At 48.1% G+C, this 17,463-nt stretch overlaps 1 protein-coding gene across 5 annotated transcripts in view; it reads right to left on the reverse strand.

Annotated features, from left to right (window-relative positions):
- SNX19 (sorting nexin 19) overlaps positions 1-17,463 on the reverse strand; it is a 53,162-nt gene that overhangs the window by 12,137 nt on the left and 23,562 nt on the right. The window contains exon 9 of one of the 5 annotated variants that reach the window (XM_073320769.2): positions 10,759-10,886. The exons of the other annotated variants lie outside the window; for them this stretch is intronic. Within the exon in view, the coding sequence (XP_073176870.1) occupies positions 10,874-10,886 (13 nt within the window). The 3' untranslated portion in view covers positions 10,759-10,873. Of the gene's footprint in view, positions 1-10,758; positions 10,887-17,463 lie in introns of those variants that run through there. 5 annotated transcript variants of the gene reach the window in all.

Consider the following 17,463-nt stretch of genomic DNA (forward strand, 5'->3'; position numbering starts at 1 on the left):
GGAACTGGGGTTATTTAGTCTGCAGAAGAGAAGAGTAAGGCGGGATTTGATAGCAGCCTTCAACTACTTGAAGAGGGGTTCAAAAGAAGATGGAGCGCAGCTGTTCTCAGTGGTGGCAGATGACAGAACAAGAAGCAATGGTCTCAAGTTGCAGTGCAGGAGGTCTAGGTTGGATATTAGGAAACACTATTTCACTAGGAGGGTGGTGAAGCACTGGAATGGGTTACCTAGAGAGATGGTGGAATCTCCATCCTTAGAGGTTTTTAAGGCCTGGCTTGACAAAGCCCTGACTGGGATGATTTAGTTGTTGTTGGTCCTGCTTTGAGCAGGGGGTTGGACTACATGACCTCCTGAGGTCTCTTCCAACCATAATATTTTAGGATCCTATGATTCTACTCAAGATAGTTAAGTCCCAAGCAGACAGTGAGGAGCTACAAAAGGATCTCACAAAACTAGGTGACTGAGTGACAAAATGGCAGATAAAATTCAACATTGATAAGTGCAAAGTAATGCACATTGGAAAACATAATCCCAACTATACATAGAAAATGATGGGGTCTAAATGAGCTGTTACAACTCAAGAAAGAGATCTTGGAGTCATTGTGGAGATTTCTCTGAAAACATCCACTCAATGTGCAGCGGCAATCAAAAAAGAAAACAGAATGTTGGGAATCATTAAGAACGGGATAAATAATAAGACAGAAAATATCATATTGCCTCTATATAAATCCATGGTATGCCCACACCTTGAATACTGCGTGCAGATCTGGGTGGCTCATCTCAAAAAAGATATATTGGAATTGGAAAAGGTACAAAAAAGGGCAACAAAAATTATTAGGGGTATGGAACAGCTTGCATAAGAGAGATTAAAAATACAGACTTTTCAGCTTGGAAAAGAGACGACTAAGGCGGGATATGGTAGAGGTCTATAAAATCATGACTGCTGTGGAGAAAGTAAATAAGGAAGTGTTGTTCACTGCTTCTCATAATACAAGAACTAAGGGTCACCAAATAATAATAAACAAAAGGAAGTATTTCTTCACACAATGCACAGTCAGCCTGTGGAACTCATTGCCAGAGGAGGTTGTGAAGGCCAAGACTATAACAGGGTTCAAAAAATAACTAGATAAGTTTATGGAGGATAGGTCTATCAATGGCTATTAGCCAAGATGGGCAGGGATGGTGTCCCTAGCCTCTGTTTGCCAGAAGCTGGGAATAGGTGACAGGAGATGGATCACTTGATGATGACCTGTTCTGTTCATTCCCTCTGGGGCACCTGGCATTGGCCACTGTTGGAAGACAGGATACTGGGCTAGATGGACCTTTGGTCTGAGCCAGTATGGCCATTCTTATGGACAGATAGGAGCAATATGTTAGATCATTAAAGGTTCATGAGTAAAAATACCTCTGCTTTAGCGATTTTATTTGCTGTGTGAGGCAGGCTGGATCAATTAATGGAAAACCCCAGATGACTCAAACCCAAGTGCTCTGACATCGCCATCAAGCAGACCTATTGCGCTAAAATCCAGTCCTCAGAGATACACCAATGCAACACGATTATTAAGGGTTAATATTTCTCATGCATGAACTTAAATGTGTAAAGCTGCCAATCTGGCACCTTTCACCAGCGCTAAATTCACAAATAATTTTTTGTGCTATTAAAGCACTAATATTTTGAGGTAGACACCCAGACGAGACACACACAGAGGAAATCAGGTAGAAATAAACCCGCTGACAAACACAAATAGAACTGGCTTTATTTTGGATGGCTGATAAGTTGCTATTTCCACTCTGGTATTTTACACAGAAATAGGGCCCCAAAAGAAATTAAAACAAACCCATCACTGAACCATCTCCTTGTGTTGCAGAGGAGACCTGAAATAGACAGCAAGTCACCCCTGAGCCTCAGACACCAAAAAGCTCTGAAAATGCCCAGTGTCAAGAGACAGAACACATAGGCAATGGGTCCTGGCCTCTTGTCTGGAGGCACATAACTTGCCCATGCTGTAAGGATCCTCTGTTTGAAATAGCTGCCGATGGAGGAATGAACTGGCTGCTAAAAAAGAGCTGGTTTAATACCAGGGCTTAGGATGGAACTCCAAGGTCAACTGAAGGGGCCCCATCAAAACAGGATAAACATGAAAGCCCCGTAGTTGGGGAACATGGGTTTGGGGATGAGCATATACAGTGGCCCTATTCCCCAGAAAAAGGCAATGGGTGCTGCTGAGATGGGAAGGTCTTGTGGTAAAGGCACCGCCCTGGGAGTCAGCAGAAGGGGGTAAGTAGCTGTGTGTGGACTGAAATCTTGTTTGACTCCTGAATGCAAGATGGGCTGCTGTGCCTCGGAGGGAGTGTGGCTGACCACCTGCTGGATTCCTTGCCAATGGAAAAGGCTGAGTACAGTGAATCAGTCAAGCTTCCCTGCAGGTTCGAAGGGGAGTCAGGCAGACTTTGTCTACACACAGGAGTTGTACCAGTTTAACTTAAACCTGTTTTTAGACCAATTTAGCTAAAGCACTGCAAACCCTTGTGTGGACACACTTATTTTAATTTACAAGTGGCTTATTACAGTTTGGCTTAAACCTGTTCCTAATGAATGTAAACTAAACTGTAAGCCTGGTTTAAACTGAACTACGAGTGCCCATGCAGGTTTCTGCACCAAGTTAGCTAAATCAGTTCAATATCCCCTTAAGTTAAACCAGTGAAGCCCCGCACCTAAACAAGCCCTGAGGCCACAGTCTCCAGCAGGATTCAAACCCATGTTTGCAAGAGGTGAAATGAGTGTACTAATCCCAGAGCAGCACCTTGCCCCCTCCTCCTGAGATCAATGACTGAACAGCTGCTCAGGAACAGAGACTTGAATTCCTTGAGGCCAATTAATGCACCTCCCAGGCAACAGGAAGGTAAAAAGCAAGGCACACAAGACCAAGGTAGTACAATATACCAAAGAGAATGGTGACACATGGAGACTCACAAGGAGAGATGCAAATATATCCATGCCTCCTATCAAAAGGTTCTGAGAATGTTGTAGAAACAGAAACAGCTCAACTGCAGGGCCAGGATGGAATCCCTCTGTCCCATGTACAGCATCGCCACAAAATCCCTTAGGTGTTCAACATTAACACTCGACAACAGCTTGAGATAGGAAGTGAGGGAATACTGCCTCCATCTGAAACTCCAGAGGGAACCGAGAGTGCATTGTTACTCCAAACTCAGCAACACAAACGTATTGCCAGGGTTATTTTGAGTAGGTATCCCAATTCTTTAAAAAAAAATTCCTTGAAGTCTTCAGTCGACCACGAGTGAGCAACACCTCAAGAAATTATGTTAAACAGAAATTAAAAAGTACAGCACCAAAAGTAAACTCCCTGCAAGTTGCATGGAAACTTTTAAAAGACACCATAATAGAGGCTCAATTTAAATGTATACCCCAAATCAAAAAATATAGTAAGAGAACCAAAAAAGAGCCACCACGGCTAAACAACAAAGTAAAAGAAGCAGAGAGAGGCAAAAAGGCATCCTTTAAAAAGTGGAAGTTAAATCCCAGTGAGGAAAAGGGAAAGGAGCATAAACTCTGGCAGATGAAGGGTAAAAATATAATTAGGAAGGCCAAAAAAGAGTCTGAAGTAGCCAAAGATTCAAAAAGAATAGAAATTTTTTTTTGAGTGCATCAGAAGCAGGAAGCCTGCTAAACAACCAGTGGGGCCACTGGACGATCAAAATGCTAAAGGAGCACTCAAGGACGGTAACGCAATTGCAGAGAAACTAAATGAATTCTTTTCATCTGTCTTCACAGCTGAGGATGTGAGGGAGATTCCCAAACCTGAACCATTTTTTTAGGTGACAAATCTTAGGAACTGTCCCAGATTGAGGTGTCATTAGAGGAGGTTTTGGAACAAATAGATAAACTAAACAGTAATAAGTCACCAGGAACAGATGGTATTCACCCAAGAGATCTGAAGGAACTCAGATGTGAAATTGCAGGACTACTAGCTGTAGTCTGTAACCTATCATTTAAATCAGCTTCTGTACCAAATAACTGGAGGATAGCTAATGTGACATCAATTTTTAAAAAGGGCTCCAGAGGTGACCCCAGCAATTACAGACCAGTAAGCCTGACTTCAGTACCTGGCAAACTGGTTGAAACTATAGTAAAGAATGAAATTGTCAGACACATAGATGAACATAATTTGTTGGGGAATAGTCAACATGGCTTTTGTAAAGGGAAATCATGCCTCACCAATCTACTAAAATTCTTTGAGGGGGTCAACAAGCATGTGGACAAAAGGGGGATCCAGTGGATATAGTATATTTAGATTTCAGAAAGCTTTTGACAAGGTCCTTCACCAAGGCTCTTAAGCAAAGTAAGCAGTCATGGGATAAGAGGGAAGGTTCTCTCATGGATTGGTAACTGGTTAAAAGATAGGAAACAAAGGATAGGAATAAATGGCCAGTTTTCAGAATGGAGAGGGTTAAATAGTGGTGTCCCCCAGGGGTCTGTATTGGGCCCAGTCCTATTTAACATATTCATAAATTATCTGGAAAAAGGGGTAAACAGTGAGGTGGCAAAATTTGCAGATGATACAAAATTACTCAAGATAGTTAAGTCCAAGGAAGACTGCGAAGAGCTACAAAAGGATCTCTCAAAACTGGGTGACTGGGCAACAAAATGGCAGATGAAATTCAATGTTTATAAATGCAAAGTAATGCACATTGGAAAACATAATCCCAACTATACATAGAAAATGATGGGGTCTAAATTAGCTGTTATCACTCAAGAAAAAGATCTTGGAGTCATTGTGGAGAGTTCTCTGAAAACATCCACTCAATGTGCAGTGGCAGTCAAAAAAGGAAACAGAATGTTGGGAATCATTAAGAAAGGGATAAATAATAAGACAGAAAATATCATGTTGTCTCTATATAAATCCATGGTATGCCCACATCTTGGATACTGCATGCAGATGTGGTCACTCCATCTCAAAAAAGATATATTGGAATTGGAAAAGGTTCAGAAAAGGGCAACAAAAAGGATTTGGGGTATGGCACGGCTGCCATATGAGGAGAGATTAATAAGACTGGAACTTTTCAGCTTGGAAAAGAGCCGACTAAGGGGGGATATGATAGAGATCTATAAAATCATGACTGGTGTGGAGAAAGTAAATAAGGAAGTGTTATTTACTTCTTCTCATAATACACAAACTAGGGATCACCAAATGAAATCAATAGGCAGCAGGTTTAAAACAAACAAAAGGAAGTATTTCTTCATACAATGCACAGTCAACCTGTGGAACTCATTGCCAGAGGAGGTTGTGAAGGCCAAGACTATAACAGGCTTCAAAAAAGAACTAGATAAGTTCATGAAGGATAGGTCCATCAATAGCTATCAGCTGGGATGGGCAGGGATGGTGTCCCTAGCCTCTGTTTGCCAGAAGCTGGGAATGGGCGACAGGGGATGGATCACTGGATGATTACCTGTTCTGTTCATTCCCTCTGGGGTACCTGGTATTGGCTACTGTCGGAAGATGGACCTTTGGTCTGACCCAGTATAGCCATTCTTATGTTCTTAGACCTCTTTGTCTCATGTCTTATCTAGCATCCTCTCTTGCTTTGTAACACTAAGTAGGTAGATTCCCTTTTTAAAAACATACACAGTCCTCCTCCGTAAAAGAGAGGCACCTGGACAATTCTATTCTATTTCTTACACCAAGTACACTACCGATGGGTCTCAGTACCTACAACAGTATTCTTCATTTATATGCTCCAGGTTATTTAAATCCATGTGCCACGCCATGACAGCGAGGGACACACGAGCTTGATTGATCACTCCTGTGCCACATGGGTACCCTAACAGCTCTCACTAACCCTCCAAAATCCTGCCTGAGCTTGCCCTAGCTCAAAGAAAAGCCTCAGAAGGACTCTTTGGAGAACAAGCTTCCTTAGTTGACCCAATTTCCTCATCAGGAGAGGACACCTGTGTCTACATACTTCACCACAGTATATGTGAGCATCTCCCAATCATTAAGACATTTACCCTTTCACTTCACCCAAGGCCACAGAAGGCGGCTGTATTGAACTTGTCCATCTAGATAAGCATCTTATGATAGTATTATTGTTATTTGTATTACCATAGCCCCTAGGATCTGAGCGTCTCACAATCTTTAACATGTTTATCCTAACATCAGCTCTGTGAGGCTGGGTAGGGCTGTTACCCCCATTTCACAAGTGGGGACTGAGACATAGAGAGAGACTAAGTGACTTGCCCAAGGTCATGCAGGAAGCCTGTGGAGTTCAGCAAATGGATGCCAAGTCTCCCAAGTACTAGGCTAGTGCCCTGAACACTGGACAATCCTTCCTCTCTCAATGCCTATCTCCTAAATCCCAGTCCAGTGCCTTAAAACACAAGCCCATTCTTAACTCACGGTATCCAAATGGAACAATGGCCCAAAACATAAGCACAAAGCTGCAGAACACTGTAGCATTCATGACTTTGTAGAATTGTTTTAATGAGAATTTTTGGTTTATGGGTGTGGGAGGGTGGGTGGGGCGGGGGGGAGTTAATCCTGCCTTGCTGCTCTCTGGGGTGCCCCTGATATGCAGCCAGGAGGATTTATTCCTCCAGGGCTCTCGATCCTTCCCCAGGAATAAGTTCACTCACAATAAAACTGATTTTTTAAAAAAATGACAAAAGTAACCAAAGCTGCAACTGAATCACTCCCACAGCCACGGGGGGCGGGAGAGGGGGAAAGAAATGAGGATACATAGCCAAGGAAACAACTGCTTCAGGAGCAGTTAGAGGAATGGAAAATAAAGGAGGACGATATCCCCCCCCCCGCCCTTGCCAGCCTCCACTTTCAGCACCTGCTGATGCTACAATCACCAGAATTTATGTGTTTGCTTCTCCCTCATGCTGTCAAGAGAAACGCACAGAGCTCAGAGCTGAAAAACTTGGATCTGACGCCTGCAGAGCAAACCAGCCTTCGTCCAGTTTGCTGAATTGTTTGCAGAGGGCAGACAGAAAAAAAGAGCCCTCCATAAATTAAAGACTATGAAGAACCCTGAGCCCTTTTAAAGAGCTGGCCAAGAAGAGAAGAAAATAAGTAAACCATCTCCTTGAATTACTGGAAACGTTCGTCTCTCACTGCCCTGTAAAAAGTTTACAGTGGTTTAAACTGCGAACAATGTGTTCCGTACCCCCAGCCCGAGGACAATATGATGAAGTGTTTGTTCAGCAGTGCAGCAGCCTCCATCCTTCAGGGCTCAGCGCCTTCCAGTTGAACAGATTGTCTTGCCAATTTCACACCTGCTAAACCCACAGCGCACACGCCGCTCTCCCTCGCGCCATGGTGCAAACCCGGAGCAGCTCCGCAGAAGGCGGCAGAGCAGAGCGACGCCCGGTGTGAATCGAGCCTTGTGAGTTTATCCAGATACAGCAGTCTCCTGTGCACCAAGTGAGTCAGAATGGTAAGGCTTTACACACACTGGTGTAAATGATTTGACACGTTGCAGGGCAACGGAGCATCAGGCCTTTCCTTTCTCCCCTCTGACCCCACCGAGAGTAGCCCTCTCTCACAGGTTTGAGACATTGGGGCTAGTGTGTGGGTGTGAGGGGGCAATACTGCCCCGCTGCTCTCTGGGGTGCACCTGATATGCAGCCAGAAGGATTAATTCCTCTAGGGCTCTCAAGCTTTCCGCAGGAATAAAAATACCAAAGCTGCAACTGAATTGCTCCCCAAGCCACGGGAAGCGGGAGAGGGGGAAAGAAACAGAGGATAAAAAAAAGTGTCCCAGGCCCTTGATTTTTAATGAAGTCAGAAAGTTCCCCTGCTTTCGATAAGGTCTTCATCAAGTGTTTATTGAGCCAATGAAGCTCTTAACAGCACCCCAGGGAGAGGCCGGTCTCTGTGAGCCATGGATTGCTTCATTCGCCCAGTTCAGAAATAAAATACAGAAAAGCACTGTTAACCCTCTGCAAGCCAGTAAAGAAAAAAAATTAAATACTCTTTTCCACAAGAGAGAAGCATTGTTCCCCCGAAAGTCTTTTCTTCTCTATCTTCCCAAATGATAGCTGATCTCCCACCCCATGCAGAAGAGATAAATTAGCCCTTACTAAGGTGCTGACTCTTGAAGAGTCAAACCAAGGACAAAGGATATGGTTAAAACAATGCAGTATCTACTATCAAAGCACAGAGTTTGCTTGTTTTTATTGGCTGTATTTGGAAGAACAGTTTCTGAAGGAAAAGTTGTTTGAGATGGAGAAACGAAGAGTGGATCCAAAATTCCCAGGTTTTTGGGAGGACTGGATTATGTCAATATCCAATGTGATTTCTCTCTCTCTCTCTCACACACACACACTTGTGTTGTCATACAGAGCTCATCCTGGGAAACAGAAATATATACCTGGACCAAATTCAGAGAGATGGTGTAAGGTAGTCTCCCTTACATGCAGATTCCACCACAGGCCCCTAGTTTGCACAAGAATCTAAGATTGTGTAATTTACAAGCCATACCAATGTAGCTGTGCTTGTGTGTCCCCCCCGGTGCAGATGCACTGTACCAGTGTGGCTGACCCGTTTCAAATAAGTGCAACCCCCATATTACGTTGACACAGCACATCTGCACTGGTATAAGCGATACGTGGAGTGGACTGCAATCTGGACTCCTTCCAGACTTTCTCAGACTTCTCTCTGCATTCAGAATCCGGGACTCATTGGGCTAACCTCCAAGAACAAGAGACTTGAGACCCAGAACGCAGCCTCAATCCAATCAAATGCAGGCACTTCTGCACCATTCATGGACAGCAAGTGATTTTACAAGAGAGATGGTTCAGTGATGGAGTTCTGCATCCAAACTCCTTAGAGTTTGGGCAGGAGGGAAAGGTTGGCAGGTTCTCAGTTTAGCTCTTTGTGGAGAGGTGGCCACATCACAATGAAAACCCCAGCATCCTGATGATCAGATGGCCTCTGTGCTGTTATTGCAGAGCCTTTCCCAGAGGTTAAAGTCAATTGGAAATGAAGCTTGGCACCAGCTAGGGTGTAAGGTTCACATATTGGGACCCCTGCACAGCTCAGTTGCTTTCTCTCCATGTTTTGTGGGACAGGAAGGAAGCAAAACCACCACATTTCCCATTCAGAGCTATTTAAGACCAGCACAAAAGCCCTCCCTGCCACCTCGAATTCAATTGGACAGGATCTCAACACACTTTATGGAGTGAGAGACAAAACCAGGAGACAGCCCTCTGCAGACCTGTCGTCTGGAGCCCTCCTCAGCACTCTCCTCTCCACGAGGCACTGTCCCTCCATAAACAGGCTGCAGTAGCATTGATTGTTTATGTGGGCATGGATAAATACCTCTAGCTCCTACCTGCTGCTGAACTGTCAGGGGGAGTAACCAAGTCAGATTGCAACACCCGTCAACTGGGCTCTCGCTGCATCCCTCCAGGCTGGGGAAGGATGCCGAGGGAGCTGTTTTCATGCTAAGGAGCAAGAATCTCTCCCGTCCAGAGAGCTATCACTGCTGAACTAGAGGCGAGAGCCTGGCTGTGATAACCAGCCATGCTCCAAGGAGCTGCAGCTGACTGGGAGCTAGTGTCCTGTTGGATCCTCCCAAAGCAATTACAGACCCAGCGCTGTCTTAGGGAGATGGTTGCTCTCAGAGCAGGGAGAAGCCAATTGAATCGATTCAGGGCACCCAGCGCTGTGGCATCCTGCGGCCACGCACACAAGTTAGGAAGTGCAACATGGGCACAAGTAGTTGTGCAGCTTTAGAAGCAGGGAAGTTCTTGCTTGTTTCAGGGGAAAGAGTGACCAGTCCTGCTGCAGGTGTCCTCATTGTGAAAAGACTTGTGCAGTCGGTTGGGTCATTGCGTTACATCCTAATGGCGGCAAGACTCAGGTTCATCCGAGTCTCTGGTGGTGGGAAGAGACACCATAGCCAACAGCCTGCTACTGGCACTGCTCAGTGCCTCGGTCCCACCAGTTCCAACCTTGATCCAATTTTCCCAGTGGCTTTGCTTTGCAGGAATGGCATCAGTCTGAATCAAGGCTTTCACCTGATCAGTTTTCACGGGTTTCAGCTACTAGCAATCAGCAGCACTCAACTTGGGGGGTGGGAGTTGCATCTTGTTTTCCGACTCATGACAGTGTCTTGTCCCAGGCTGCAGAATGAGACGGCGACAAAAGCAGGAAGAGAACCCAAGAGCCCGTGTTCCCATTCTCCTGCTCTCACCACCAGAAGGGAGGCAATTCCTTCCCCTAGCAGCTCTTGTGCAAGGGAAGGGGGGAAAATCACTCGCCCACCATCACACAGGCCTCTCTGCGGTGAGACATGGAAGCCATTCTGTGCCAGCAGAGCAAACTTCATCAGTTCTTAGATCAGGCAGTGACAAACTTCTCCAGTGGCTTCAACAGCGGGAGGAATGTTACTTATCCATCTAGCAATCTGGGCAGGACACAAGCAAGGACAAAACCCTCTAAAAGTGCCACAGGGTCTTAAATTGTCATAACAGGGAAGCACCTTGGTTTTCTGTCTCATCTGAGGAGGGCAGGCAGGGATCCTTGGGGAGGCCTACACTGCAGTGTCGGCAGCTGGATATTCGCTTCCGCCCTCTTTCCCTGTGTTCCAGATGGCTCTGGCAGACAAGCTGCTGAATCACCTGCCTCAGGCCATCTGTTCCCAGCTTCAAGGAGCTACAAAGTGCAGGTGCTCCAGAGAATTCAGGCCCATCCAAAAAGCCTGGCAGTGTGAGCAAGCAGGTTTGTGCCCGGGTGCTTGAGAGGGTCAGGCAACGCTGTGCATCTGTGGTCCTGTGTAAAGTCAAGGGGAGCAAGGAGGCTGCCAAGTGATTTGTTTTCACCAGCTGTGCTGGCGGAAAGAGCTAGCGAGAGAGACTGAAAAACAAAACAAATCCCCAAAGTTATGAGCTCCTTGAATCACACTTGTATTTTCAGAGGTGCCCGGGATGGCTAAACTGACATCAACCCATTCCAGCTCCAGTTCCCAAAGCCAAGGGGGCAGGGAGGACATACAGCAGCCCCTGTCAGCACACTAAGTCGAGAGCGCCCAAGAGGCTATCCAAGGGACAGCCGGTCCCTAATCACCTCGGGAGATCATCACAGCTGCCTGCTGTGTTCCCTGCCGAACAAGGGGAGGACGATCATCAAAGAGGCTTTGATATCGGAATAAGCGGTGGGTCCTTTCAATTGCAGTGGCTTGAAGTTTAATGGCTCTAGTTCTGTGGGCCGCCTGACAGCTCTGGCCACTGGCCTCAATATTTACCGGTGGCACCCTTTGCTTGCCCAGTCTTGAACCCACTCACAGCTCCGCTGATGCACCTCACTCCTGCCCTGCAGCATTCCCCTGGGACAAGTTGGGGCTGGGATTTTAATTTCCAGCCACATGCAGCAATCCTTTCCAGCCCTAATGTTTTGGGAGATCTCACACCTTATATCCACCTATGTCCCTAAGTCAGAAGGGTTATTCTGATACAGTGCTCAGGACCTTTCATAGCCATAGTGATGTCTGAGCTCTCAGTGGGCTATGTAACAAGAAGTAGCATTTCCAGTGGTTGGAGCGGGAAACTGGGAAAGTCTGAAGGTTTTGGCACAAGACCACAGGCTGATCCCAAATTGGCTCAAAACCAGGCTGGGGTCTGACAGAGAAGCTCAGACATGGCACAGTGAAGCTGGATGGCGCTTTGACTTAGACAGACTGAGGCTGGGTCCTATTCCTGATGAAGGGGGAAGGGTGTGGTCAGTCACTGAGCCAACCCAGAACAGTCTGAGTCGCTCACAAAAAGCCCTTGCATGGCCCCCGGTGTCAGAAGGCTCGATCACCAGCCCACACAGGAGAGGAGAAAGCCTCCCACTGAGCCCAGATGCTGCAGCACTTCCTCTCCTAGGCTGTGGGTGCTGGACATAGCAGAGACCACCCAGCACTGCTCTCCTCTATCTAGATAGATTACTTACATGATTCCCCCCGCATCGCCACAGTAACTGAGCGCCTCTCCATCTTTAACGTACCTATCCTCACAGCCCACCCGGGAGACAGCCCAGTGCTGTTATCCCCATTGTAGAGCTGGAGAACTGTGGCATAGAGAGGCTAAGTAACTTGCCCAAGGTCATGTAGGAAGTCTTGTGTGGGGGAGCAGAGAATTGAAGTCCCAGGTCAGTGCACTAACCACTGCCCCCTGTTGGTCACCAAGATGAGAAGAGCACCGTGAGGAAATGGGATAAGGCAGAGGCTCAAGAGAGATGAGATGGAGGATACAGCACTCTCCTATTCCACCTCCTTTGGACACTCTGTGAAACCCTCCCTTTATTTCAGGGTGCGATTGGCAGATAACTGTCCCCCCGACAGCTGTGGGCAAGGTTTTCCCCTCCACCTGGTCCACACAGGGATGATAGCTACATTAAGTCCTGTCTACACTACCTCTTCTGCAGGCTTGTCTTCCCTGCAGAGGTACTTGAGTCCCCTGTGCGAACAAAACCCCTTCCCTCCAGCGCGCTGGTGCTTTTCTCTCATGTTGGCTGGCCCGAGGAAGGAGACAGGGCACAGCTCGCATGAGCACAACTCAGCAGCTGCTTCGGCCCTTGTTCTGCGCCGTTCTATTTCGCAGCGTGGCCGCTCACCCTCGTCAGTGGTCCCCCCGGCACAGGGTTGTCGTCCAGTGACACACACGGGCTGGTCCGCAGTGTCGACGGGCTCCCCTAACTGTGTAACCAGTTTTGTCTTCCTCCCAGCGACATGGGTAGTGGGACATCCCAGGACGCACTGCCCCCCCGTCCCGGGGCGGTTGCTATGGCTCTGTGCACGCACCCTCCAGGCTCTATCCCCTGCTGAGGCACTGTGGCGTAGCCGCCAAGATTTCCCCAGAATGCACCAGCACGGAGGGAGGTGTGGACGTGCAAGCTTGGGCAGGCACCTGGTTATGAGGGGAACAAAGCTGCTGTACTGGTACGACTCCCCGGTGCTTTGCCTGGCCCCTTTGAGTGGTGCGTCCGCTCCTCCCCTCCCGCCGGGTTTACCCGCTCTCGTGTGAACGGCTGCCTGGCCCCGTTCTCATTCGACCAGTACCGGGGTGCCGGCTTTCCCAATGCAGAGCCCCCGGGGGGAAGGGCTAATTAAACCGGCCACCCAGCTGAGCTAAAAACCCAATCCGAGACGAGGCACGGCGGTGAAGCCTGATGGGGTAGACGGGCCAGGGAGGCGATGGCAATTTAGTGGTTGTCTTGGTAACCAGAGGCCTCATTGTTCACGGTGACTTTACCTCAGTGGGGAGTGACCTCCATCGTGGTCAGCTCCAAGGCCAAGCGGAGGGCCAGGAAGGGGATGGAACAGAGCCTGGGTGGGAATGGACAGCCCCAGGGCAAGGGCTCTGTGAAGGTTTGGGGGGGGGGGGGGTTCCTACTCCTCCCGGCCACATATCCAGGCTGCAGGTATAACGAGCCCTCGGGCCACAGTTTGAAAGGAGAATAATAAAAGCTGGAATAATCTGGAACCAGGCAGGGTCCCAAGACGCTGAAGCCACCACTAGCGGCCCAGAGGAACACACCTCAGCGAGGAGGAAGAGCCATGTGAGGCAGATAACTTGGGTGTGTGTGTGTGTATGGGGGGGTGAAGTTAAAGTTGCCCTAAGAGACCCTTGCCTAAAAAAAAAAAAGATATCCAATAGATTCGGGGAGGGGGGCAGCAATGGCATGCTAGAGCATAGGACGCTTTGTGACAGGGAGGGAGATTTCCCCAAAGCAAATTATTTTAAGGGCACTGCTAGGAAGAAAAACAACGGAAGGACAAAAGCCTCATCCTTGGTTGCAGCAGCTGTGACAGCTTCAGGGCCATCTGCAGGGACAGCGCTCAGGACCGCCTGCTCCAGAGCCGCCTGCCTTCACTGTCTGACCTCAGGGAGCGTTTTCATGAGCTGAACTAAAGGCCGGGTTTTTAACCTCTCCGGGCCTCACACCGTTGGGAGGGGAGGTGGTCATGTGCACATACAGGCCTTCTAGCCAGCAGAGGGCAGTGGTGTCACACAGGTGGGGCCTGGTTCCCTGCACTTACACCCCTCTGAGATCAGCAGGAGGAAGGGCAAAATTTGGCCCAGGGTGCATAACACAAGAAAGATCTTGGACTGAAAGAGTGAGGCTCTACAGCTTGAGTTAAAGAGCCAGGCTCTGTGTCTGGGTACCCATATTGCGACTCTGGATTGGTGAGGACACACCATGCACGCTAGTGGGTGACACTAGCATTAAGGAGAGAGGGGAATGGTCTAGGGTGGCCCAACTGGGTAAAATTAGGAGCAATAAGTGGAGACTCAGCCAGTGAACAGCAGGTGAAGTTTCTCGACATGGGGATGTAGGAAGACTCTGATTAGTTTCCCCAGAGGAAGCAGGATCCATCCCATCATTTAGGAGATTTAGCACTGGACAAAATGCTAGAGAATAGAGCATAAGGAGTAATGTGGATCTGGCCAAAGAGAATGGCTAAGATGTTCAACAGCAATAGGCTGGATTCCCTCTCTAACTGCCATGAGAGGAATAAGGAGACTTAAAGGTAGAACGGTGTTAGGTTAAACTTCTTCCAGCTCACAGGAGGGCAGAGATAGAGACACAACAGCACCATCAAAGCAGCGCTTCCTCAGTTACAACCACACGCCCTCAGATTGTTCATCCACCCCCTAACCACCACAAGCCTCATCTTGGTGCTATATCCAACAGCTCAGGTATCTCTTGCAGATCTGTCACTCCAAAGATCAGGGGTGTGTGTGTGTCTCTCTCTCGCTCCAGCTCTTTATTTAATTCTGCTCCTACCTTCCACACACAAATGTCTGACCCCACATACTGATTCAGCTCCCTCCCCTCCACCCACCCACATGGACAAATAAAGGTGGGGATGGTGACTTTAAATTACTGGTCACTCGTGATATCCCAGGCCACAGCAGAGACAGAAAGCAGCAGTCCAGTGAGACAAGAGCAAGGCTATGGTACAACTGAGCTGCGTTAGGCAGAGAAGGGGGTAGGGCATAGGCCTAAGTTGAAGGTTGCCAGTCTTGTGTGTACTGACCTGATCATATGAAGTGGGCAATGCTTCCCCTCCACTCCTGGGCTACTAACTCTCTAGACAGGTCTTGTTTAATACCCATTGGTGCCAGTAGGCATTGTATGTCTGGATCAAGAGAATGTTTTCCTGGGCGAGTGTCATGTGGCTCTTTTGAACCTGAAGCAGTGTAGTTCCAGGAATCCATTATACCAACAGAGAACTGGCCCAAATTACAAAGTTTGGACCCGAACTCCTGCAGAAGGTCTGGGGTGGTGGGATCTAAGACCTTGTTAGCGTGAATCTAACCATCCCTTTGCTCAGTGTGGCCACGCAGCCCGGTTCTCTTCTTATTCCATCCATTCTCAGCTGTCACCTCTATGTACCCACCCAGCCTTGATCACCATGGGGCATACTCCCCCAGTGCTATCCCAGCTACAACCCCTTCTAGTGACAAGAGACCCTCAGCTGTACAGCTGCGGGGTCCTTCTGAATTTTAACCTGCCAGAGAGAATCTCAGGTTGGCCAGCAGCTCCCCCTTGTGCCCACAGTGAGAAATGCAAAGCCAGTGACCCCTCTTCACCCTGCCAAGGCGAGAGAGGTGGCATCTAGAGAACAAACATGAAGCCAATAAACAAACTTAGAGCTGGGCAAACTGACTACTGGCTAGAAATTATGTCACCCCCATCCCGGAAAAATAATAGGGAGAAATATTGTGACAGGATTACAGCACACATACGTGTGCATGTCCTGGGGGTCTCTCTCTTGCGCTTTTCACTGGCAAAAAGAAAAAAAAAGTTTTGTGCCCGTGCCCTCCATTTATCCATACAACAGGTACCACACAGGCAACAACAGAACAGTCCTCCTCCATCCAGCACCAATGCTCCTTGGCTCCGACCACCTCCCGGGATAAGAGGGGCCATTCAACTCTCTCACCCCTCTACAGAGGTGGCTGAGATCTAGATTGAGACTCAACAAACTCATTTCACAAAAGTTTATCCAAAAAGCCATCAGATGGCAACAGCATTTTGTCACCATCAGCCTGGACTGGACTCAAATGGCTGACACAAGTGAAAGGCTTTATAGTTTCCTGAGCCACTCCACAACGGGTTAAAATCATAATGCTTCTCAATTCAAATGTGGTGGGCAAGATGCGGTCCCAGCGGACAGTGCACTGGACTGTGACTCAGAGGACCAAAGCTCTATTCCCTGCTTGACCACTGACCATGAACATCTCACTTCCTCTCTCTGTGCCCATTTTCCCTCCTGCCCTTTGTCTGTCTTCTTCACATAGACTAAGCAACCTGGGGTAGGGGCAGCCTCTTTCTATGTTTCTGTACAACACCTAGCACTGTGGGACCCCAACTTCAGTTTGGGCCTCTATATGCTGCTGGAGTATAATTATAAAAGCTGCCTACCTCCCACCTAGGACTGAAAATTCCAGAATCTGCAGGGAACTTTTCAGTCAAAGCGTGTGAGGTTGCAATTTTGTGGCAAGTGAAACAACTAGTGGGATGCACACTTCGTTGCTTCTGTATGCTTACACCAGGGGCTCCTTGTATTCCTCTATTCCACCCCCCCCTCAAATCTGTGTATCACTCTCCCTTCCCCCTCTATTTCAGGGCCTCCCTGAGACACCTCCAGCTCCTCCCTCATGCCAGGGGCTCTGTGTGACCCCTCATTCCCCCTTTCCCCACAATGCCAGGGTCCCCCAACTTAGAACGAGATTTCTCAGAGGCTCAGAGAAGCAGCCCTGGGATCTCAGTCTCCCTTAAGGTCTGGTTCTAGGATGGATCCAATCCCACAAGGACCCTGTTTCCCAATCCTGGCTCAGAGGCCAGCTGGAATTTTGGGAGAACCAGCAATGGATAGAATCCACACCAGAATAACTGAGCCCACAAGGCCGCCAACATCCAAAATGGTGGAAAATTGGCAAGGGCAGCGATCTCATGAGATTCCTGCCATGTGGAGCCTAAACATCACTGGGGCAGCTCACGAGATTTCAGTGCTGGTGAACCCAGACCCTTGCCATGAGTCAGCCTCTAGCTTGAACCTCGATTCCTAGTCTAAAACCTCATGCAGACCTGAACACCACCTGGCTGGTCCCACTCATCAACTACCTAGCTAGCCTAGCTCTTAGCACAGCTCATTTTTCACTTGCCCTGCTCCTCTGCTATGGACAAACAGGGGATGTTGATCCCCAGGGATGGCAAGGTGGTCCCTTTGCATCCATGTGCAAACTATAAAGGTGCTGAAGGAGGGAAATAAAGGCCAGGGGAGAGATCTGGAAGAGCCATGCGAGCATATGACTGAGGACACAGCAGGACAGGAGATGCTGATCGGTCATCCAAGCCAGGGATGCTTTTCATTTATTTTAACTCCTGCTCCGGGCCCCCTATAAAGCCACGTGGAATCTGACACCATCAAAGCTGACTG

Source organism: Lepidochelys kempii, chromosome 22, assembly GCF_965140285.1.
Source record: "Lepidochelys kempii isolate rLepKem1 chromosome 22, rLepKem1.hap1, whole genome shotgun sequence".
Classification (NCBI taxonomy): domain Eukaryota; kingdom Metazoa; phylum Chordata; order Testudines; family Cheloniidae; genus Lepidochelys; species Lepidochelys kempii.